This window comes from Desmodus rotundus, chromosome 13 (genome assembly GCF_022682495.2).
Source record: "Desmodus rotundus isolate HL8 chromosome 13, HLdesRot8A.1, whole genome shotgun sequence".
NCBI lineage: Eukaryota > Metazoa > Chordata > Mammalia > Chiroptera > Phyllostomidae > Desmodus > Desmodus rotundus.
This window is the reverse complement of record NC_071399.1, coordinates 8651493-8673871: the sequence shown is the minus strand read 5'-3', so window position 1 is coordinate 8673871 and position 22379 is coordinate 8651493. Positions and strand designations below refer to the sequence as shown.

The 22379-nt window shown below is 51.7% G+C and overlaps 1 protein-coding gene across 3 annotated transcripts in view; it reads left to right on the top strand.

Moving 5' to 3' along the window:
• Nucleotides 1-1539: 1539 nt before the first annotated feature.
• ACSL1 (acyl-CoA synthetase long chain family member 1) overlaps nucleotides 1540-22379 on the top strand; it is a 56279-nt gene continuing 35439 nt past the window's right edge. For 2 of the 3 annotated variants that reach the window (XM_071220176.1, XM_053916414.1), the window contains exons 1-2: nucleotides 1540-1678; nucleotides 19783-20009. In XM_071220176.1, coding sequence (XP_071076277.1) covers nucleotides 19815-20009 — 195 coding nt within the window. In that variant the 5' untranslated portion in view covers nucleotides 1540-1678; nucleotides 19783-19814. Of the gene's footprint in view, nucleotides 1679-18014; nucleotides 18122-19782; nucleotides 20010-22379 lie in introns of those variants that run through there. The other variant, XM_045197111.3, reaches the window with a different exon arrangement.

The following is a 22379-nucleotide window of genomic DNA, read 5'->3' as shown; positions in this document are numbered from 1 at the left end:
GCTCACTGGGGGGGGGGGGGGGGACAGTTACTGCTGCTGTGTTCAGCTGATTTGAAAAAGTGAGAACAGCCCGGGGAAAGGCCTCTGGATATTACTGGGTGGTGTCAACTTGAGTTGCTTCCGGAGTGAGCACAGTCCCCCCTCGGTATCAGTGGGGCACCGTCTCCAAGGCTTCGGAGGATACCGAAGTCTGTGCCGCTCCAGGCCCTTCCATAAAATGGCAAGGTGCTGGCAGGCACATCCCCTGGTATACTTTACGTCGTCTCCAGATTCCTGATAATACCGAATACAATGTAAATGCTATGTGGAGTTGCTGTGCTGTATTATTTAGGGATCAGGACATGAAAAACTCTCAGGCACATGTTCAGTACAGGTGCGCTTACAGTATTTTAGGCCTAACTACACAACACACGTCAGCAACAACCTAACATTTTTTTTCCTGAATATTTTTGATCTGTGCTTGCCTGGGTTGCCTGAACCACCTCTCCCGAGGCCCACCATACAAACACACTGTTCCCGAGGTTATTACGTGCAGCTCTGGAGGCAGGTGGCCTGAGTTCCAGGTGTGGTTTTGCCCCCACTAGCATTCAACCTGCCTGTGCCTCGGTTTTCTCATCTGTAAGAGGGGGATGATGCCAGCACCCACCTCATCAGGGTATGAAAACTCAGGAACATAATGTGTGTGAAGGGTTTCAATAAATAGGATCCAAAGCATCAATTGTAACAAGAACTCTGCCTTCCCAGGCACCAGGTAACAGCCCTCCACCAATGCTGGGCACGGGCACCACTGCAGCTGGCACCACCATGATTGGTGAGGATGCTGGCAGGCCTTGGGCGCCAAGAGGAACAAGAGCATTTGGGATTCCGGCCTCCTGGAAATAAATTGCACTGGCCTCTGAAAACCCCCAATGGGTATCGCCTGGGCGCAGAACCCCTGAAAGCCACATGCTCAGGGCTGACAGGGTGGAGGGGCTGCAGGAACTTGGCGGGTGAACACCACACTTGAGCAATGGCGAGGCTGCCTCCCGCTCAAACTCTCCCCGACTGGTGTGCCCAGGGTTGCTTCACGTCCAGGACATTGCAGAAGTCCAGGCCAGTCTCGCCGCGTGGGGGCTGTGGCAAAACCCCGAATGGGGAACGTGGTGAAATCGAGTTACAAGGAGTCGCACACGTCGGTGTCAAAGAAAACAGGAAAAGAAAGCTCTGGGGCCTCCAGGGCCCCTTCTGCAGAATCCCCTGCTAGCTGAGAAGTCAGCAGGGCACGCCGTGGTGGCTGAAGATGCGCAAGAGTGTCTCCCGGCCCCCGCAGACCTGAGGGTTGGTGGGGCTCCTGGGCTGAGGCATCTCAGTTTACCCTTTGCCCCTGCTCAGATTCGTTAAGAAATCGCAGGCACGTTCGGGAGACTCCGGTCGCTTTCGCTCCAGACTCCCCGAACCTGGCCACTGGCAGCACGCTGGCTGCCAGCGCTACCGGCTTGCGCCGAGACTGGAAGGCGGGCGGCCGGCGGGGGCGGGGCCTGGGGCGGGGCGGGAGCAGCAGGCGCACTTGGCAGAGGCTGGTGCGCCGCCACAGCGCAGAGGTGACGGCGGCGCCTTTAAATAGCATCCGGAGCAGGCGCGGGGCAGGCAGTGGTCTGCAGTGACAGCCGGCGACGTAGCAGCCGGGCTAGCAGAGGAGGTGAGTACTCCAGCTGTCGGGATCCGCGAGCGTCCCCGTTGCGCCTCCCGTGGGCTCCACGGAGGTCCCGGACTGAGGCTGCCTCACCGGCCCAAGCCCCAGAACAGTAGGGAGGCGCGTGAGCCGCCGCTCGGTTCGCCGGGATGTTCCGCTTTTCCGGCCTCTGCCCTGCGGCTGCCCAGCCTGCGGCTGCGGAGGCCTCCGTGCTGTTGGAGCCGCCGCCTCTGCCTTTTGAGCCGCGGGCATCCGCGCTGGCTCACTGCGGGATCCCGGTGACGTGCGCCTTGGGTCCGGCCCCTCGTTTGTGGGGTGGCGGGGACCGGCCCGGCCTGGATGAGCCTGAGTCCAGATGCGAGGAGATGATCCCGACAGGCTAGCATCGGTGGGCGCTCGGCCACGGGCATCCCTCCTGCACCAGTGGCAGGGCTTTCGGGGTGCGCCCAAACAGCTCTTCTGCCTCTGCATGATGCTGGCCCCCGCGCGGAGCGCTCACAGGCAGGTCACAGGCAGCATCAAAAGCCAGTGGCCATATGTAGAATCCTCGCAGTGTCTCCTGAGGACTGCTAGTATCCTCTGCAAGAGCCGTGATGGAGGCCTTGATTTACTGAGTCTGGCATGTTTTTTTCTGATTACCAAGTGGAATGATATCTGTTACATCATAGGCGGAGGGTGCTGATGGGTGACTTGAGCGAACTGTGTACTAGAACCTAGAGACAGGTGCCCGGGGTAATGGTGTAATTGCAGCCCCCCCTCCCTGCCCCACTCACTTTCAAGGTTATGAAGCTTTATTGAGGCTGTTATACAAGTGCCCTCTGTCTTTTCCAGTCGAGGCTTTTAAGCTTCTTGTGGGAGCAGGAATGTCCAAAGTGCCCCCAGTGTCAATGCCCTTCCTTTTATTTACTGACTTTTGCACAGCGTGGGAGAAGCTGGGTAAATTTTCTGACACAGGTTTCATCTCTATTACCCCAATGTAAACGATTGTTTCTAAACACAAACAAAGCCAGCCAAAAACTTCTGGTTGATTTTGCATTTTCAGGCGAAGGTGCCGGTTAGTTGGCTTAAAACTTGAGATTGGAGCTGACAGCCTGTGTTGGGTGTGCTTGAGAAGGTGGAACTTTTAAAGGAACCCTTGCTTACCATTCTGTCTTGTTCAGACTCAACTGGGAGAATCCCTTCCCAGCCTGAAACTCGACTCCTCCTTTGTGAAGAGGCTGCATTAGACTAAAGTCTTTCAAGAGCTAAAAATTATAGATTAGAAAAAAAATCCTTAAAAGCAGCACATCTCACACCTCCCTCTCTCCCTCAAAATAATATAGACATATTATAGACCATATGCGATAGACCTCTATTTTCCACATTTACTTTAAATAGAAAAGACTTTTAAAAAAAGAAAATCACCCTTCCCCCCACAATTATAAGTATTTTGATTTATTTTCTTCCTTTCTTTATTATGCATACGTTTTTATTATTATAGGCAGCCCGACTAAAGAGAAGTCCCTGGGCTTTTTAGTTTGGGGCACTTAAGAGACAGACAGCTGTGACAAGTACAGGTAGGGACAGGTGTCTATTTATACCACACAGGGAGAGTTTTCTTAGCCATGTCTGCTGTCAGGTGGAGGACGGGACGCCTGAAAGTGTACCAGCTGGCCACAGTGCCATACTTAAGGTCCAGGTCTTGCTACACCTTTCCTTTGGAGGTTGCTGTCATGTGGGAAACGGTTGTATGTTTAGGGAGGGGCTGGAGAAAGGTCAAGTTGTTTTGTCATTACAGCTAGGAATTTTTCCTTCCCTCTCCCTTTAAGTCTCACTTTTCTGGAAAGAACAAGACTATGGGAATTGCAGTAATTTCTGGACATTAATACTCAGTAACCTTAGAGAGATGAGTAATTTTGCCACTTAAACCATATGTCCATTATTCTTTTGCATTCACTGCCTCTTGTAACCAAATTAGATAAAGTTAGAATAATGTTTTATGAAAGGCCTCGTTTGGACGATGCTGTGAATTAGATGACTGCATTACAAAATACCAAAGAATGTGTTGTTTTGTTTTAAGGCAGCTCAAAACTGTTGGTGTCCTAAGGCCACTCACACCTTGCTCCAAGGCTGCAGTTAGTCAGGTGGTAGACTGAAGATGCCTGAGTTTTACTGAACAACACAGTCCAGCGGGTGGTCAGGCCAGCATGTCAGGGTCACTGGGACTCTCAGCGACCAGAGCTGATCTGAAGGTGCCAGTGGCTGAGTTTGAATTTCAACATTCTAGCGCTTGCAGGGGCTTCAGAGAGCTTTTAAAGAAACACAGGCCCTGGAGTAGTAACTGGACTTTATGAACCAGAGGTAGAGGGAATTTTATCACCGTCTGTGTCCGCAACTCTGAGATTGTCATTGTGTCCTCAGTTCCTTAGCTAAAATGCGGAATGCCAACGCATAAGACATTCTAGTTTGTGTAAGCCCAAGGTGGCGCATAGTCTGAAACAATCCCCATACCACAGTGACGAGAGAAAACGAGCACACAATCTGAGCTGTGGTCATTTTCTGCTTTTTCCACATCCCGACATTTAGCAGTGGTTGAGTGTGCTGGAGTGGGCACCGTATTCCGTTCACTGTAACCTTCGCGGAGTCTGCAGGGGAGGCGGAAGTACGGTGGAGCCTTCCTTGAAACGTGGCTGGCCTGGAAGGATGACACATTCTTGGGACAGAGACTTAGGTGGAGGCGAGGACTCTGCTGTCCTGCCTCGGAAGAAGACACTCCGCTGGAGGCACAGGTCTTATCTCCAGAATCTAAGATTTCAACACTGGTGGCTCTGTGTAGATACCTGGGCTAATTCTCCTCATGAATTAGTTGCCAGTCTTCAAGTTTTAAATAAACCTTTGAAAGCTCTCAGTTCTCTAAATCAAAACCATTTGCCTCAGGAAAGTTACATATAATATATAATTTTACATTATATACTTTTTATATTGTAATAGGAATCTATGCTTATTATAGAAAATTTGGGAACTATAAAAAATAAAGGTCTTAAAGATATTCCATACTATTAACATTTTTGTGTATTTCCTTTTTGTTTCTCTAAACAATATTTTTTAAAATTTAAGCATATATTTTTATTGAAGATTAAAATTTGGTAATTTCATTTTAATCATCTAAATTATACTGTAAACATTTTTTCCATGTTTTAATATATCTTTTAGAAATTGAAGCATGTTCTGCTGTAAAGCTATTGAAATTGACAATGGTTTGAAAAGTATTTTATGAATGAATGGTTTTAATTTACTTTTGGGTTCTTGTGTTGTAGTCAAAAGCTGTTGAAATAAAGACTTCATGGTTTGGAAAGAGAAGCGGAAAGGGGTCAGGGCACCGAAGGAGGAACTATGAGCTGCCTTTGACACCACTTCCTCGTGCTGGGAGGGGTTCCTGACACACGTGTTAGCTGTCCATTAGCACAGCCAGGGCACTCTGCCCTCAGGTTTGTAGAGGGAGAGATGTCCCTAGTACACAGGGCCAAGGTGCCCTGGATGGCTCATCCTTTTATTAACCAGGAAGGGGAAGTTGCCATAGGAACTAGTTTGTCCCTCAAGGCTCAGCTGTCAACTGCAAAGCAAGGTGGTGTCAGCTGACTGACAGGGTGGCCACAGACAAAGCATGGGCCACTCAGGACACGAGAGGTGACGATAATAGCAAACACTACCGGACACTCTTCTGGGTGCCTCAGGTGTGCTCACTCAGGGATCTTCCCCACGGCCTGTAGGGTAGGTCCTAGTGTTATCCACAGTAGGTAAAAGAACAGGTACAGAGGTTAAGTCACCCAGCCAGTGCTTGAACGGAGACAGTCTAGCTTCAGGGCCAGAGCTCCTAATTGCTTGGCTGTTCCAGGTTAGCCAGTGAGCGGAGAGCTGGTTCTTCTTCGGGACCATTGCTCCTTGGTTTTTCCCTGTCTCATTTACACTCTGTCTTCAACCACCAGAGTGGCGACGAATTTTGATGCAGCTTGGTTCAGTGAGTGATAAGGTCAGCTGGTACACAGATATGACTTTCCAGAGAATTAAAGAGCTAAAGACTTTGCCTGCCCTGAAAGTTGGTCCTGTAAGACTGGAGAACAGTAGAGACTTGTGATTAACTCGTTGTGTGAGGAAGGAAGAGAGCGTGTGGGGTGGGGACAGGCACCCAGGCTCAGCAGGGATGGCGGAGCATTGCCCCCTTAAGTAGGAGGTTGGCCTCTGCATGGCACATAGGCTTGCTTTCTGCTGCACACCTTGGCATATTTTTCCAGAAACAGACTTTCTGGACAAGTGCTAAATCATGCTGAAGACCTGTAGTAGACGAGAGAACAGAATGGAGGGTTTCCAGGGTTTGAAGGCACAGTGGTGTTGCCTAGCGGTTGTGGCCTCTTTTTCCCAGCACAATTTTAGGTGGAACCCCATGTGTAAAATCAACAAAAGCAGGGCCATGGTGATGGGAAGGGGGGAGGGGCAGGGAACCCCACATCACGCAGAAACAGGCGGGCAGTACTTCATAACAGCCCCGGGCTCCCCGGCACTGAGACGGCCTCACCCACTCACTCCACTGACGCAGTCACTGGAGCCGGAGAGGGGAGCCCTCAGCCCAGCTTCCGCTGCTCCCGTGTCCCCCTCGGGCCCTGACACACCATGGGGATTGCCCTGAGCCCTGCGTCTGAGGGCTGGCAGGACCTTGATGTTGTCTTTGATTCATGCCCTGAAATCCAGTCAGTCAACAGGTTCTGCTCTTTCTAACATATTCTCTGTACATACTGCCCAGCACATGCCTCTTTCCCCTTTCCTCATCAGTGTCACCGTCCTAGTCCAGAGTCTGTCGCCTCTAGTGTGGACTGTCAAGGCCCTCAGTTTAAAAAAGAGAGGGAGGATGAGGACTTTCCCAACACAGAGCTCTGATCGAATCCCTCCTCTGCCCAGAAGCCGTCCAGGGCTCCTTCAGTGAGGCCCCAAGTCTTCCTTTAGCTTGGTTGTCAGGGCTGCCAGAGTCTGGTTCCAGCCTGCTATTTTCTGGGCTTCCCAAACCACCACCTGCTGGGACCTTTGGAGTGCAGGGTCTGATGGCACAGAGTTCAACCAAGGTCTCTGCACCCCAAAACTCTGTACGTGGGCTCTCTGTCCCCCCGACCAGCCCTCCTGGGTCCTGGGAGGGCCCCTGACATTCCTCATCTGCCCTCGCCCCTCCTGGCCCTGCTCCTCAGAATGTCAGCCTAGAGTTCCAGTGAGCAGCTCGAGGCCGAGGACAATGGGTCGCTCTAGGAGCTGGCAGGGACCTGGTCCAGCCAGCCACCTCACAGGGACAGGACCGAGACCCACAGGGGTGTGGCTGAGAAGCCCAGAACAGGCCATACTGAGGACAGGGCCAGTCTAGGGTTTTCTCTGCTGATGTGAGTCAGGGATACACTCCACGGATGCTAGGCCCTCTCTGACTTCAGGCAAGCTGAAGATGCTGGGCCCTTAAGGTAGGAAGGAGCCAGAGTGGTAGGGTCCCCAGGACAGACCCTGTCAGGTGAGGCCAGCCCCCGAGGCTGCTGTGGCCCCAGGGCCATGGTTCCCCTTCCTCCAGAACAGCTGACCCAGTTCGTTTCCCTCCATCGTGGGGTGACGTGGAAGATCTTTGTCTCCCGCCCAGGTGGAAAGGCAGTTTGCAAGCTTTCCCAGGCGCTGTTACTCTGCCTCCGAAGTGTGGCAAGCTTTTCAGGGGCCCCAGTTAGCAGTTTGATTTTTGCTGCCCATAGTTGGAAACTGCCGGAGACTCCAGCCAGGCAGGTGACCAGAGAGGTTACAGGTGCTGCTCAGGAAATTGAGGGGAGGTCCCCACAATGGGCTCTGCATGCCCCATGGTGGGGGACCATCCATTAGGGTGCAGGGTGGATATATGGGAATATCTATAGATACTTCTTTTAAAATTTATATTTCTGTGTTTTACAATGTTCAGAAAATACATGTGCGTAGTTTATAAGCAAATGCACTTACATATTAGGGATGCATTTATTCATTATGTCTGATGCGTTGCCCACAGTGTAGAGAATCAGAAAATCACCTCCTTCTGTTCTAGCAGGGCCATTTTTGCAGTCTGTCAACTTGTCAGCTAAGGGAATAGAAACTGCTTTGTGACACTAGGTTGTGATTCTTGTCATATTGCTCTCTGACTTCAGGAGGGCCGGTTATGTCTGGAGTGTGCTTTGCTTTTGGGCCCGAAACTTGACAGTGCGGAAGCCTCATTAGCACAGGGATTTGATTATTTTTTTCTGGGTTACTCACTGTTCTGTCCCCTGAGGCTAGAGTAGTGCTTGACCCGGACTGGGTCATCAATCAGTGTTTGCAGTTTGAATATATGCCTTTCTCTTTTCTGGCAATGACCTGTCCTGCGGGGTTGGCCACTTTAAGTCCATATTGAAGTCGTCAGGATGCAATGTCGCTGTCGGTCAGTTTCCCTCCCCGCAGACCAGACGGGTCCTCAGGCTGCGGGGCACAGAGCTGGGTGCGTCTCAGAACCGTCACCTAAGTGATCATAAGTTTGGGATTTGCTCTAAAATTGTCTTTAAAAATTGACTATAAAGTGAGACAATATTAGCAGAATGTAGATCATTATTGAAGCCCACGCTGAGGCTATGGGCACGCCTGGTTGCTTATTATACCACTCTGTTTACTTTGGAATAGATTTGGGCACTTTCATAATAAAAATGCAACCAAAACCTAGAGGGAAATAGAGACCCAAACTAGTGTCGCCCATGTAGGTAATGGCCACACCGGACAATCTTTTTCTTTCTTTTTCTCTTTCAAACACTGGCTTATTATTCTATAATTCTCTGCAGCTTGGTAGATCTGGTTTGTGTTAAGCTTCCCCCGGGGCCAGTACCTGAGCCCTGGGTGTAATTCTACCTCCTGTCCCGTGGCAGTCCCCAGCACCTCCTTGTTCCTCCTCACACAATGAGCTAAACCCTGGTTACCCTTTCCTCCTCTTCACATGCTGCTTCCTGCAACGGAGGTCTTGGGTGGAGCTGACAAAATTGAGGGGTCGCAGTGGGGTCCCACGCTCTTTCAAGGCTCTGGTAGGCCCCGAGGAACTGCGCAGCCTGGGACTACTCTGTAGGTTCCACTCGTCTCTGCTTTTTAGGGTCACAGCAGTACCTGCAGGAGTGGATGTCTCCCAAACCTGTGAGTAGCTGGCTGTCCTGTCCCTGGGTACAGGCCTGCCTTTGTATCCTGTCTTCCACTTACCCTGTTCTGCTAAGCCGTTTCTCTAGTTTTTCAGGCCCTCTGTAACCTTGCGCTATTTTAAGAGGTGTAAGTAACTCTACCCAACCTGGTGTCCCTTCAGCCTTCTTACCCAGGTCACTGGTACTTGATCTTGGTGACTTCTTCCAGCCTTAAGGACTGCTCTCCTCTCCATCTCCCACATGAGGCCTCGCCCGGCCGGGGACCCAGGGGGCTACCAACCACGTGTGGCTGTGTGGGGCCAGCCTCCTGCAGCCCGCTGCGTCTTAGCTTATCAACAGGGTGCTGTCCTGGGAGAGAGCCAGGGTGTCTGTGGCCTCTGGTTTAGGACATGACTGCTCCAAACCCGCCCACTTGCCCCACGGCCTCCTCTGTGCTGCCTACAGCCCCACCTGTCCCTGCCTGTTCCCACCTGGCCTGCTTCCCCGGGCTCTCTGGACAGCCCTCCCTCCGCGATGCAGCCCATCCAGAGCTCTCTCCCGCCTCTGCACACCTGGCGCCCGGCGGCCCCTCCTTCAGTGCTCACGTTCTGTTGGTACAGTGTGGTTAGCCCCTGCAGCGCCTTTGTCCTCATTGGTAGGCGGAGAAAACCCTGCAGGTGCTGTGTCCTCATGCTGGTGGCTTCTGCTCCCAAAGGACTAACTAGGGAGAGGTGTTTTTTCTCACCTGTGATTTTTTATTGTAGAGAATTGTTCGTGTCTTTGCCATGGGACCCTTCGGTGGAAGTTGCCCATGTAGCTGATCAGTGGCTGCACCAGGACCCAACGCAGGGCAGAGGGTGAGAGCGTAGATATGCACTTCTGGGAGGGGCCGACCCTCCTCCATCATTCTGCTGGGAGGGCAGGTTGCCGCCCCAAGCCCTTTCTGGAGCAGGTGGGAAATACACAGATACCAGGAGACATGAACTGACCTGACCTAGTTATAGCTTCTTTGTCTTGAGAAAAGTTTAACAATACAGCGAAGTACAAAGAATAATAAAATCACAAATCAAGTACTATGCACCCACCACATAGAACTGACGGTTGCTCGCAATGATTGTTTCCTTTATATGTCCTCTGTCACCTGCAGGTTCTGGGCGTGGGTGGGATCCTGGAGGCCAGGACTCCGTGACCATCTTTTGCCTTGTCAAGCATCGTCTTGGGGGTGCTCCATGGTGTTGGTGACGGGGCGGTGTCACAGCTATCCTCAGCCCCCATTCCTTCCTCTGTCCCCCGGGGGTCCACACAGGCAGCAACGGAGAAGCCGACTCAAGAGTTTGTAGCTTGTTGGGGGCACAACCAGTTTCTAGGACACAGGCTTTTGAATCTGGTATTCTTTCCATCTTTCTTTGCTGTCTCCTATGTTCGCTCCTGGAAATGAGTGGCTTTGGACAAAGCCTCTGAGGGGACCCCAGGACTTAGGTACCTTCTGTGTGTGCAGTCTCTCACACAGGTGGGCCCTCCTCCCTTTGGTGGAGAAGGGCCCTGCCTCGCTGGGTCCCGCTCTGCCCGCTGTGAAAGGACATGTGTCCCCTTTCCTACAAAGTGGTTCCCCCTTCTCTCGGTGGAGCCTCCTGTTTCAGGGCCGGGAAGGTAGAGAGTCTCTCCTTCCAGGTTATTTTCGCAGCAGCAGGCCTTTCCTCCCTTCCCTGGCTATTATCATAACTGGCTCCACTTGTGTTGCCCAACACCCCAGGCCAGGCGTCGCATTCCTTCACACGCAGCCCCACCGATGTAAGTAGGGCTCTTTCTGAGCGAGTGTCCTGTCCGCTGAGAGAGCCTGCCTTCTCACCTCCAGGCAAGGAGTGGGCGGCTCACCCCGCACGGCCTGCGGTGTCTCGGTTCTTGCAGAAGGGTGGGGCCACCCTCGCCACCAGGTCTCCGTGTCCCCATCCGCTGAAGCACAGATGACTGACTGAGGTCGTCTGCTCTGTGCGAGCCTGCCCCCCTCTCTGGCTCTGATCAGCAGACGCCCCTGCCTCGTCACCACGCACGGACAGAAAGCTCTTCACAGGGATACGTCAGGACCCACAGAAATGTCTTGCTTCTCTTAGGAAGTTTTCTGAGTGGAAACTTTTCCTCTTGAATCCACGGCGGTGAAATTGAACCTTGCTGTCCCACACAGAGGCTATGTGGACAGCTAGCTCCACTAGGCACGTCCTAACTACAGCTATTGTCTTCCCAAGTGGGTGTGTGTGACAGGCAGGAGAACCACATGGTTGGTTTTGTATCTTTTCTTTCCTTTTTTTCCCCCTCTGGAGAATGTTGGGCAGGTCCTGTCTTCAATGGCCACCCACCCGCTCTCTCAGCGCTTAACCTGGGGCCCGCTGTGCACGCCAGCGCCTGGGCTGTGCGTCTGGCCTGGAGGGTGTTCTCCCGACACGGGAGCCTGGCTCACAGAGCGGGTGGCCGGCCCTGCTGGCATGCTCTGGGTTGAGCCCTTCTGGCACCTGCTGTTCCACTTGAGGAAGGCACTTGTTCACTCTCTTCCTCCCCCTGGGGAAAGCTTGATTTGTTGTAAATGGTCTGCAGTCGTAGGTCTAAAGGTATGTCTGAATGTGAGCTAAGGAGACTAGAGGACCCTTGTCCTTAGATGACCTTGGGTGACATTGAACGTAAGTGAAACAGTTCAAGGAATAATGAGGAGAGGGGCAGGACAGTGTTTTTTTGTCGACCTTAAATCAGTGGCTTGCTACCGTTTTTGGTTTTTGCTTCCAGATGGCCTGGGAGCCGCTTCTCACTCCTTCAGCCCACTGACCCACTGCAGCTCTGCGGGGCGAGGGGGACAGTGCTGAAGTTGGAGGAAGGGGAACACCCCTTTCTCTTTGCAGACTCTCCGTTCTGTAAATATATCCTCCCCAGGCTTCCCGTAGAGAATTGGTCAGAATCACAGAGGGTCATTCATGACTCGGTAGATGTTTGTGAAGGCCTGTCTGGGCAAGGCACTGCGCTAGGCACCAAGGATACATGGGGCCAGAGGGCAAGGGCCCTGCCCCCTGCCCCAGGGAGGGCAGAGAGGCATCCACGTCAGAGAAGCAGACACACACCTGAGGGTACAGTCGGGCGTGCTAAGGGCCACAGGGGAGCTGAAGTACTCCTGCAGTTCAGAGGAAGGGCCCACGGCTTCTGACTGTGGAGTCCTGTAAGAACTCGTTACAGGTTACAGGAGGGATCGGGCATGTTAAGCAGGGCCAGGGGCAAGAACGATAGTGATGGAGACAGAAGGGGGTGCATGCATAGTGCAGAGAGGCTCAGAGAAGACCCTCTGTGGGAGCTGGGAGGGATGCGGAGGCAGCATGCCCCAGCCCCTGCCTCTGTGGCTGTGGTAAGCCAGGGCCCGGGGCCAGCTTGCCCAGAGCAGCACAGGGGGCTTTCAGGACCCTGGAAAGGGGTGGAGCTCATGGAGCTCCTTCCCTTCTGTCTCACCTCCCCCTTGGCCTCCGGGTGCCACCTGCGTTCTCCCAGGCTTAGAGTTTAACCCTCCAATTTCTTCTTTTTTCCATTTAGTTCCCGAATCCTCGTGTGCTTTTTAACCAATTAAAAAATCTTATTGTGGTAAAATATGCACAACATAAAATTTGCCAATTTAACTGTTTTTAAGTGTACAATTCAGTGGCATTGAGTACATTCCCAATGTTGTATAACTATTACCACTTCCTAGTTCCCGTGGTTTTCATCATCCCAAGCAAAAGCTCTACCCGTGAAGCAGTAACTCCTCGTTCTCCACCCCGCCCCCACCCTGGTAGCCTCTATTCCTGTCTCTATGAATTTGCCTATTCGAGGCCCCTCATCTAAGTGGAATCATACAGTATTTGTCTTGCTGAGTCTGGCTTCTTTCACTTAGCATAGCGTTCCTTCAAGGTTACGCCATGTTGTAGCAGGTAGCAGAATTTCCTTCTTTTTTAAAGGCTGAATAATATTCCATTGTGTGCCCGTTCCACATTTTCTTTGTCCCTTTGTCTGTCAGTGGACCCTGGGATCCATCCAAGCCTTCATCACTGTGGGCCACAGCTTTTTGTCATCCCCTGCGCATCTCCCCGCTCTGTCTACATTTGAACCACGAGTGTGCTGGGGTCACGGCACTTGCCTCTCAAGTCCACGGGCTTTGCTTCCAGACGCCGGCTCCAGTCCTGCTCTTGTGTGCAGCTGGGGCGGGACATTGAACTTCTAGAAACCGCTTCCCGATCTTTGCATTGAAGGTGGTAGCAGCTCCATGCGGGGAGGGCTGTGCGGAGGGTTACATTCGATCCTGTGCGGGTTGACACAGTCGTCTCTGACACATCGCTGGGATGTTGTGCTTCCCCTCCCCCGTCCAGCTGACCCGTGGTGGTTCCGCACTAACTCACCCACCCACACGCTGAGAACGGGGGCGGGCAGCTGCTTCCAGCCATTCCGTCCCCAACGCCTGAAGCAGAGCTCCTGTTGCCACCGCTTGCCCTCTCCCCTGGGGGACCAGCTCACGGGGGGCTGTGACGCCAGCCGCCCACCCCCGCCGAGCGTGCGATCCCATTCACAACTTCTTTGGCGCTTGTTGCCCCCTTGGCAGTCACTAGTGTGCGTGTCGCTGTCGTGTGACTGTCGGCACTACTCATTTTACTTGCAGGCCTCATGAACGGGGTCTGCAGGTTGTTAGTGTGTCTTCCTGTATGAATATTAAGTCACGACCGTGCCATAGAAGGTGAGGGTCTCCCCCAAACTCTTTCATTTTCTGGGGTGCTCTCTCGGTCACTTTGTTTTGACCGACATCGGGTAGAGCAGGCACCTGAAACCCCCACCGGCGTCCGGGTCTGGGTCTTCGTAAAGGTCTATAGCAGAGTTTCACTTTTCCCGAGGCACAGGAGTTCAGCCCCCGCTGGGTAACTCTTTCCGGGGGTCTGCCTTCACGAAGGCAAGTCTTTGATATCATTGTTGAAAAGCTTTTAAAAATCAGTTTAAAAAGCAGTAAAGTGTATGTTTTGGTTATATGAATATGGACCCATAGGACACGTTTTTAAAAGTGTCCTAACATTATAAACTGTGTTTCTGTGACTTTGGAGACTTTTTTTTTCAGTGGTAGCCACACATGTGACTTCAAAAAATGCTTCAACTTAAGTGGAAGAGAAAAATGTGACGATAGCCACAGAAAACTGGTAATCCTCCACAAGTGGCTTTAGAGATGCCCGAGACCGTGTTTGAAGAAGCATGTTCAAAGATTTCAAGTAAAATGTTAATGAAATGTGGGTAGAGAAAAGGACATATTTCTAAAATAATTTATTTTGTCATACGACTTAAATACGTATGTAGCTGAATGAGCATGGATGCTGTTCTAAGTAGACATTTTCCCGTTTCACCTAATCCCTAGTAGTTTATGTATTCAAGTTGGACACCTTCCGTTTAGAATCTCTTTCTTTTGGGGCGTTTATGATGGTCGTGGCCTGTGGCCAATGTGGACGGGTGAGCCATGGCCCTAATGTCACTGGTTACGAATTAGGCCAGCCTTCACCTGCACTGAAAAGCTTTGTGCCCCACTCTTTCTCTGACAACTTTAGGGGAGAGGGGTTAGTGTGGAAATAGGCAGCTTGACACGAATCGTTTCACAAATCAGGTTTCTGAAAACAGAGCATCTCTGCTTTGTTTTTCCTTTTAAAGATCTTCTTGGAAATGGCATTGATCCATAGAATCGCTGTCCCGAAAATTCAGCGGGTGAAGGGCAGCTGTTCTTGGGAGGAAGAGCTCCCGGGCAGGGCAGGCAGTGGACGGGCGTCACCACCCCCTGTGCTGCCATGACTGGCTCCCTGTGCGCATGTGAGATCCCGGGCTACCCGAGTGCGCTTTCTCCTTCTCAGGCTCAGAATGAGGAGATGGTCCCAGGGCAGCAAGCTGTCTGCCACGGGCAGGAGCTCCTGCGTGGGATGGGGAGGGGCAGCGGCCTCTGCTTTCCTTCCTAACTGGGGGCCTTGGGCATCTCAGCGTCTGTACCTCCCTCTCCCCAGAGAGAGCCTGGCTGCTCTTTGGGTTCAAGAGGGGATGGCTTGAGCAAGTGAAGCTTTCGGTAATTTGCCAGCCAGGGTTAGGGAGCACTGACCCGCCAGTTGGGGGTGGCTCACTGAAAGACCAGCACGCGGTCTGGCCGCCGCTCTCTTGTTCCTCCCGAGGCTGAGCTGCGCCTGGCCAGGGCGGGACAAAGAGGCAGCGTTCAGCCTCTGTAAATGGCCTATTGTGCCTGGGGAGGAGGAGGAACAAGGAATGGCAGCGTCTTGCCAGCTGGCTCGCTGTTTTAAGGAGAGAAGTCAGGATTTCTTCCTTGGCTGCTACTGGGGCACTCTCTCCGTGGGGTTGTGTGAGGGCTGTGTGCCTGGTGAAGGGCTCCTTCAAACCACCGTTACTCTGCTGGTGAAAGCTTGAGGGACGGCAGAAGGGAAGGAACATCTGGATCCTCCATTTGTTTGGTTTGTAAATAACATGAAGAAAATAAAATGCTAATGTAAGTATAAGTCTGCGGGACTGCAGGAGCTGTGTGTGTGTCCCTGTGTCCTTAGAGAATAACGCCCTTGTGAGTCACCAGTCCCCTGTGGCCCTGGAGCACTTTTTCCTGGTGCAGACAAAGTGGTGAAAGGTGAGCCTCTGTGCACAGTGGTGCTGGAACCCCCGTGCTCGGAGGCCAGGGCGGTGGGGTAGATGCTAGTGGTTCAATGAGACAGGGGGAGTTTTGAGGCGCTTCAGGTGCCAAGTTCTCCTGATCCCATGGAGTGCGAGTGCTGGAAGGACCTTTAGAAGCCAGCTGCTCCTAAAGGCACCCAACCCGGGATGGGCTGAAGGGGACTGGTGAGCCCCACGTGCAAAGGGGTATGTCGATGCTCTTAGTGGAGAGGCAGTGACCCACCAGAGGGTAAGAAATGTTCACGTGGAGGAAGCCACATGAGTTTAGAGTCAGATTGGTGTCCTGGGGACACCTGGGGAAACCTTCTAAGTCCTGAGCCCTGGTTTCCTGTCATCATCATTTTGTACTGTGATGCTCAGATAAGGCGCCCGATGGGAAAGCCTTTCCAAAACACCAGGTTAGTGCTAATTGTGTGATGAGCTGCTTTTCTGCAGGTTCGGGCAGCTGGGAGCCAGGTTTCTGCTGTCTGACGGTGGGCAGTCCCATTTCTGTTCCCTGCCCAGGGCATCTGTTTCTACCCAGGTCCCTTTAAAGGTGTCCTGTGCTCTGCTTCCTTTCACTGGGCTCGTGCCGGGTTTCCTGGGCCCTGGCCACACTCCCTGTCATTCTGTGGTTTCAGACTCCAGCTTTACAGGAAGTTCAGAAGACCCAACGGAGCAAACCCTCTGTTTGTAGGTGCGGAGAGGAAGGTGCGCAGGACTAGCTGAGGGGAAGGAGAAGCTGGCTGCCAGTGTCTCCTGTGTTCCGAGAAATAACTGGCTACCATCTGCGTAAGCCTTTAAGCCGATTGAATCATATTCTTAGCACACGGCAGCGTGATTATATGCCCTGGCTGTACACTTCCCGAGATGATGGTGTGCAAATTTGCTTTTGAAAGAATTTTAAAAACATTACACCCAGAACAGCATTGGAATGAGAATAAATTCTGAGTTTTAACTATTTGTGGGCGAGTTCATGAGTCTCGATACTCCTTTGAGACCAGTTATGGACTGAGACTGTCTCAAAGCGCGATGTTCACGTTCGCCTGCAGCATTTGAAGGATGTTTATTGTGGCTCGTTTTCATTGAATGTAGGTCTGTCTCCATTTCTAAATATCCCAAGCACGTTTTTCCCTGTAGCCATTAAATAGAAGGGGGAAGGTTTATAAAGTTCTTCGTTTCACACGTAAGAGGTGCTCTGTCCACGAATCTAAGTGAGGTGTTGGCTTAGTTTTTTGTTGCATAGACTGTATGTCCTACACACAGTATTAACCAGTGTGTCCGGTGTGGTTGGCTTGCCGCTGGTCGCCAGCTGCCCGCCGAGAGGCATGAAATAAACAAACTGCTGTAGCCTGTCATTCATTACCGACAAAGACGAGGATTTAGCTAGGTTGGCCCTTAGTATTGCAGTCAGTATCCAATAGCATGGTTTTGCATGAGCGCTACTGCAACTTTTTGAAGTGTTTAAAAAGTTTCCTGTCCTAGACATTTCTATAAATAGACTGGCTTCATTCTTAGTATAATGCTGTCTACAGCTTGGCTACTGCTGATGCTTAAAATAGAAAAAAATCACGTGTTCATGACTGGATTTGTTGGTGAGGGAATTATTCAATATTCTCACACAGGGATGTGATTCTTTCAAACAGCCTCTGCACATTCACACGATCGGGGTTTTATCCCTCGGGGAGGGATGAGGGAAAGGCAGGGGTGTTGGGGAAGGGGTGGTAACCCCCATCGGACTTCGAGTGCGGTGGGGGTAGCAAAGACAACCGGAAGGTGCCTCCGTGAGAGGGGAAGGCAGGCATGCACACTGAGCCCGTGAGGCTGCTCTGCACCCGTAGAACTGCAGGGCTGTGTGACGTTCCGTGCCAGGAGCACTGGGCTCAGTTTGTCGGCCGAGCCACTGAGTCCCGGGTACGCCTGTCTCCCTCAGAGCGGCCCTGCCCGATCACTGGGTCTGAACCGTGCCAACTCTCATCGCACCTGCTGAGGGTGCTTGTGGGATTCTGTATCTTCCCCAGCTGGTGAGCCCACGAGAGCCGGCCCCACCCCCAGCCCTGTCTCCCCAGCTCCTAGCACGTGCCCGGCACACACTAGGTGCTCAGACATGTGAAATGACTGCAGTAGCTCGATTCCTATGAACTCATCTGGAATAAAGTCTGCTGTGGGTGCACTATTGACAATCTGTTCCTTTCTCGGTCTGTCTTATGTTGGTCCCACATACCACCCAACATCTGATCACTTCAACGGCTTTTCAAAACACACCCATTGTCTCTTCTTATTGGGAAGCTGAGCAGAAAGAAAACAATGTCTGTGTTCAGAACTGGCACTGCCAGTGACACTGACTGATGCCTGTCCCTGCCCATGGGTGGAGCAGTGGGGTGACTGTGCTCCCAGCTTCTCATTGGCCCATCCTTCACCCTGTCTTCCCCTGGGAAGTCAAGTATGGGTTTTGTCTGATAGTTACCTTTAGCCCAGTGGGCAGCGGCACAGGACCCAGCATGTGACTGACGCCCTGAGAGACCTTGGCAGGCTGGGGCCCCTCCCCCCCCGCCCCCACCGCCTTTTCTGGTTCTGCCGTGGTGTGTCACCTAGCAGTCAGCTGCTGGTGGCACAGATGGTGAGTGGCTTTGTAAGTGCTGGTGCTTTCGCTCCAGAATTATGACCTGAAGAAATTTGCTTATCTGTTCCTTCTCTGTTGTGGTGTCCACCCTGGACATTTCCTGTGTGTACGTGTGTGTGCGCGTGTGTACGTACACACACCTACACGAGGCTGTTGTAGCACAGGAGTGCACGAGCTGAACAGATGCACTCCGCTGGCTCTTAGAGTATTGACGGTCAGTGAAAACGCTCCATGTTCCGGTACTCTGTAAAAAATGCCATAGTGCCGACCGAAATTTAAAGAGGATTTCTATATTTGAAAAAAGAGGATTATGTTCAGTCTGTGACCTATCTGTTTAAAAGAACATACAGTAAGTAGCTCACAAATACCACCTGAGCTTGTAGCTAAATTAAGACTCGGTGGATTGCCAGGAAGTTTTTGAGAAAACTCAGATGATTTACTGTTATTTCCTTCCTTTTACAGGCAAATGTGCTATAGAGCGGTTATTCATCAAGATTTTCCTAATGAGAATTATTCTTATTTATTATCTCTACTTCACATTTTTTTATGCTGATCTGTGTGTAAATTGTCTGTGACATGCCCTTTGAGGCTTTAATATACATTGAATTTGTCATCTAATTTTCTTCTGTGTGTTTGGCTTCTTAACTTCGTTCGCAAACTCCTTATAGTAAAACACTGTTTTGTATTACCCCCGTAGCTTACTGTTTGGCATGCAGGATGAATCACAGAGTATCGGTAGGGGATACGATAGTAACGCCTCCTATTTACTGAGCTCTTTCGGATGCCTTGTACCATTTTAAGTTCTATGTGAATTATTTAGTCCTTATGAAAGCTCTAGGAGATAGGTACTATTTTTAATCTCCACTTACACATGAGGAAACTGAGGCGCAGAGAGGTGAAGTCATTTGTCCCACATCATATAGCTGACAAGCTGGGGAGTTAGGGTTTGGCTCTAGCATCTGGGGTCTTACCTACTATTCTATACTTTCTCTCCAATACCATGCCATAATCTGTCTCCAGATATTTGGTGGTTGGTTTAAAGTTTATGCACATCAATTTATTATTTTATCTTAGCTACACTATCTGGAGGAATAGAAAAGAAATTATTTTGTCGGGATAGCCAGCTACAGTCTCCCCTACACTGATGCTGTTCCCTGGTGCCGAGGGTGGGGCAGGGGAGGCACGCTTGCGTTGGGCCCGTTTGTTTTCCAGGTGGGGAGCTTGGTCGGAGCCTTGTGGGAAGGAAGGAAAACTGTGGGCTCCTCGGTGGTTTGGGCTTGTTTATGCCTTTTCACTCTTATCCCCATTAGCTGTGATAACGAGAGTTGAATCTATTTGATTGGGTGGAGGAGAACAGAGATACAATGTCAGGGACGAAAATGGAAACTTATGCCACTTACTTGAGCATTTTATGGCAAGAATCCTTAGTGATGAACATTTTAAAATGTGGTTAATGAAAACTTTACGCAAGACGATAGCTGTAAAATGAGTTCCTAAAGTGATTTTTTCAGAAAGGAAATTTGAAAGCCAGGAGGAGACCTGGCCTGTGAGACCGTGGGCTCGCTGCCTTGGCCATCGAGCGAGGGGTAGGCCTTCGGGGGTTCTGGAGAAGAGTCCGTCCTCCCCGGAGAGAACATGACGTCTTTCTCTCCCTACAGAAGTCAGCCTAGGGCAGCACCGCCACGGGACCATGCAAGCCCACGAGTTGTTCCGCTATTTCCGCATGCCGGAGCTGGCTGACTTCCGGCAGTATGTGCGCACTCTGCCCACCAACACGCTCATGGGCTTCGGCGCGTTCGCAGCGCTGACGACCTTCTGGTACGCCACGAGACCCAAGGCCCTGAAGCCTCCGTGCGACCTGTCCATGCAGTCGGTGGAGGTGGCGGTAAGTGGAGGGGCAGGCCTGCCTGTGGGGCCCCTCGCAAGGGCACTTCGCAAAGCATGCTCAACACACAGAAGCTTGCCGATTACAGATGGAGGTAGGGGCCCGAGTGTGGGGCAGAGGGACGCGTGGGGTGGTGCTGGCTCGGTGGCTGCCCAAAGTCACACCAGAGGCTGGTTCCAGAAATCCCACGGCACTCCTCCCCTGTGCTGGGCCCGGAAGATTCCATGACAGGAAGGGCAGGCAGAGTCTTGGCTCTCACAGGGCTTCTGTTTCTGCAGGGAAGCGGGCTGTCAAATGTCGCAGAAAGAGGACTTTCGCTTGTGCGGTATCTGACAGTTAGAACGCAGTCCCGCTGCTGAACGGGACTCTGGGACTTCAAATAGGATGAGGCCAGACTAGGAGCCTGCCGGAGTAACTGGGCTGCAGGATTTGGGATAGGACACACAGAAACGAGGACGCTCAGGGGGCGTCTGAGGTTGAGCTGGTGAGTGCCATGGCTGCATGTAACTCGGGCCAGCGAAAGGTCATACTGTCATCATTAGGAAAGTGACAGTAGACTGTGTGTTCCCTAATTGGGGCCGCATGGGTGGGCTGGCTGAGGAAGTCTAGAGGCCCTTCCAGACCGACTCTCCCCGGGCTCTTACTCCTCCCTTCTCACCACCCCCCCACCCCGATCTCTTCAAGGTTAGGGAAGGGCTGCGAGGTGAAGCCGCCAGGTTCTCAGCTGCACTGTGACTCTTCGCCTACTCGCTGCTCTGTCATTTCTTGCCCGCCCAGCCAAGTCAGAATGAATGTCCAGTATGTGTTACTTTCAACATAAATGAAAAACCATGTTGTAAACGCAGAATTGCCTCATTCACTGCTTGTAGGTGGAGGTGAGAGGCCTCGCCCTCCCGGGGCTGTTGGGCATGTGGGGAGAGGGGGCCCTTCCACACAAAGCCAGGCCTGATTCGTAGCTTCTGGCTACTATATGTCTGTCTTACTCATGACAAATGTAAAAATAGAAGGACTGAGCTAGTGCTGAGGAGAAATGGCTTTAAGATACTTTATTTGTAAACAAACGGTAAACTGTACTTCACCTCGGCTGACCACACACACAAATAACGAGTAGAATGTAATGCTTTGCGATGGGATGTGTGGGGTTGGGCGGAGCAGCCCTGCCGGGCCTGGCAGGGGGCCTGGCGCGTGCACTTGAGGCGTCTGCAATCGGGCAGTGCCTGTAAAGAAGGCCCGATTCTCAATTTCTCGTCTGAGAAGTTGTGGGAGCACTTACGGGGTGGTTTTTAAGCTCCAGCTCAGCATGCAGCCGTGGGGCCTTATTAAAACACTCACGCAGGTTCTCTGTAGAACAGTTTAAAACTGCTGATAAGCGGAAAGAAAATTAAAATCTAGAATTCCCCTACCTGGTATATATAGGCTTCCTGATTTTTCTCCTTGCTTATAGAAATGGGTTTGGCTCGGGTTTTCAGAACTCGTAGGTCTTAGGTATACAAAATTCTCTTTGCGTTTCTAAAAAAAGAACTTAAAATACTGAATGTGAGGTTAGCCGTCAAGTCAGGGCACTTAGTGGTTATAGATGCCGTTAGAGAGCTCACACGTTTTACGGACCTCCGTGGCAGAAGGAGGAACCTGCTCCGCTTCCTTAAGTACTAGTCGGGGGCCCATACCGCTGGCACTGCTGGAGGGGCCATATGCCAGGTGAAAACGCCCTGCTGCGTTCTTCCTGTGACAGCAAGTGAGCACCACGTGCCAGTCCCCATGTTCCCACTGCCTCCCATTTCCCACGAGCGCTTTTGTCACCCTCCCCTCCTCACAGACTTTACACAGATACGAAGATGGGAAGACTCTGCCCTGTTTGGTTTGGCTGCATCTCCTCTCTGCCCACACTGCCTGTCTCCCAGCTGCACTATTGTAAAGCAGCGCATGGAGTTTTTTATAAGTTACGGCTTGTAAAATTTCCCTTTACAAACCAGGGTTGTAAAGAGGATGTTAGCGTTCATGCTCTGCACCTGTGTGGGAAAGGCGACGAAGACATACGCTAGGGAATGGGACCGAGAAGCTGGACTCAGCAACAGAATCCAAAGGGGTTTTTAGCATTGTGAGCATGGTTCAATCAATAGCCTGTTTGCGGAGCTGTGTCCCTCTGCACTTACAGCTCTCCACCCACCACGGCCACATGAAGGCTGGCCTTGCCCCACGTGTCAGGGTAGGACTTCCGTCTAGCGCTGGACAGAGGCAAGTGTGTGTGTGTGTGTGTGTGTGTCCCTTTTTTCTCAGTCACTTTCACAAGCGATGATGCAGATTTTCCAGTTTTAAGCTCATCTCAACCTGTTCTCTGAGTCTGTGGTCCCCACGTCCCCCAGTGAAGAT